The sequence below is a fragment of the Pygoscelis adeliae genome, unplaced genomic scaffold (genome assembly GCF_000699105.1).
Source record: "Pygoscelis adeliae isolate BGI_AS28 unplaced genomic scaffold, ASM69910v1 Scaffold268, whole genome shotgun sequence".
Classification (NCBI taxonomy): domain Eukaryota; kingdom Metazoa; phylum Chordata; class Aves; order Sphenisciformes; family Spheniscidae; genus Pygoscelis; species Pygoscelis adeliae.
The window spans coordinates 1,436,966-1,438,202 of record NW_008825262.1 but is presented as its reverse complement, the minus strand read 5'-3'; the positions used below and the strand labels follow the sequence as shown (position 1 = coordinate 1,438,202).

At 66.0% G+C, this 1,237-nt stretch overlaps 1 protein-coding gene across 1 annotated transcript in view; it reads left to right on the top strand.

Moving 5' to 3' along the window:
- The window catches only part of C1QTNF5 (C1q and tumor necrosis factor related protein 5), a gene marked incomplete at its 3' end in the record, with an annotated part of 2,086 nt that extends 857 nt beyond the window's left edge, over positions 1-1,229 (top strand). Inside the window, exons 2-3 of the mRNA XM_009329578.1 lie at positions 87-319; positions 907-1,229. Coding sequence (XP_009327853.1) covers positions 106-319; positions 907-1,229 — 537 coding nt within the window. The remainder of the gene's footprint in view (positions 1-86; positions 320-906) is intronic.
- Between the last annotated feature and the right edge of the window lie 8 nt (positions 1,230-1,237).

The following is a 1,237-nucleotide window of genomic DNA, read 5'->3' as shown; positions in this document are numbered from 1 at the left end:
CACCCCCCGCCGGGCACTGCAAGCCTGTTTCCCAGCCCTCTTCACTGAGGTCCCCAGAGCCGTTAACCCTCTCTGCCCCCTTCCAGCCCCTCCACGGCAGACGAGATGAAGCAGCTCTTCCTCCTCTTCCTCCTTGGGCTCATCACCAGCTCCTTGCAGATTGAAGACAACAAGATCCCTGGGCTGTGCTCAGGGCAGCCAGGCATCCCGGGGACCCCAGGCCTGCACGGGGGCCAGGGTCTGCCAGGCAGAGACGGACGAGATGGCCGGGACGGGGCGATGGGGATGCCAGGGGAGAAGGGCGAGACGGGCCCTCCTGGTAAGAAAGGAGACATCCCGGCTGGGGAGGGGGACCTGCTCTGCCCCGCCTGTGGGGAATGCCCTCATGCCAGGGGGTGAGTCCTGGATGCTGGCACAGCCCCCCATTGCCAAACTGAGAGCAAATCCTGCGAAAGTGCCCCCTTCATGCCTCCACCACCCCTCCGGTCCTGCCTGTGGTGACCCTGCGCTCCTGCAACAGGCAGCAGCTCCCTGTCACTGGCAAAGCTGCATTTCTCCCCATCCTCACTGCCATCCCTATCTTCCACCCCCCGCTTTAGGAGGGCCCACCAAACTGTCCCCGGAATACGGCTGCATCATCCCCACCCTGGCTCCTGGGCTGGGGTTTCTCCAACTCTCTGTTGCCGCTGTGCCCGCTTATCACAGGCACCTAGCCCTCCCCGATTGTGCTGCTTCCCCAGGCAGAGTTCTGGCCATGGCGGGTATTCACCACCCACAGCCTGTGGGAGGCTTGTAACCCCAGCGGGACTGGGGCTGGGCAGGGGGGCTGGGGGAGCTCAGACGGCAGGGGGCCGTTCCGGTGGCGGTGGCTTAGAGGTAACCCTGTCCCCCTCCTGCCTGCCCCAGGAGCACCCGGTCCCCGCGGGGAGGTGGGCAGCCCCGGCGTGGATGGCATGCACGGCGAGAAGGGGGCACAGGGCGAGTGCGCGGTGGCCCCCCGCTCAGCCTTCAGCGCCAAGCGCTCCGAGCCGCGCAGCCCGCCACTGGCCGACCAGCCCATCCGCTTTGACGTGGTGCTCATCAACGAGCAGGGCCACTATGACCCCACCACGGGCAAGTTCACCTGCGAGGTGCCAGGCCTCTACTACTTTGCCGTCCACGCCACCGTCTACCGCACCAGCCTCCAGTTCGACATCATGAAGAACGGCCAGCCCACCGCCCGCTTCTTCCAAGACAA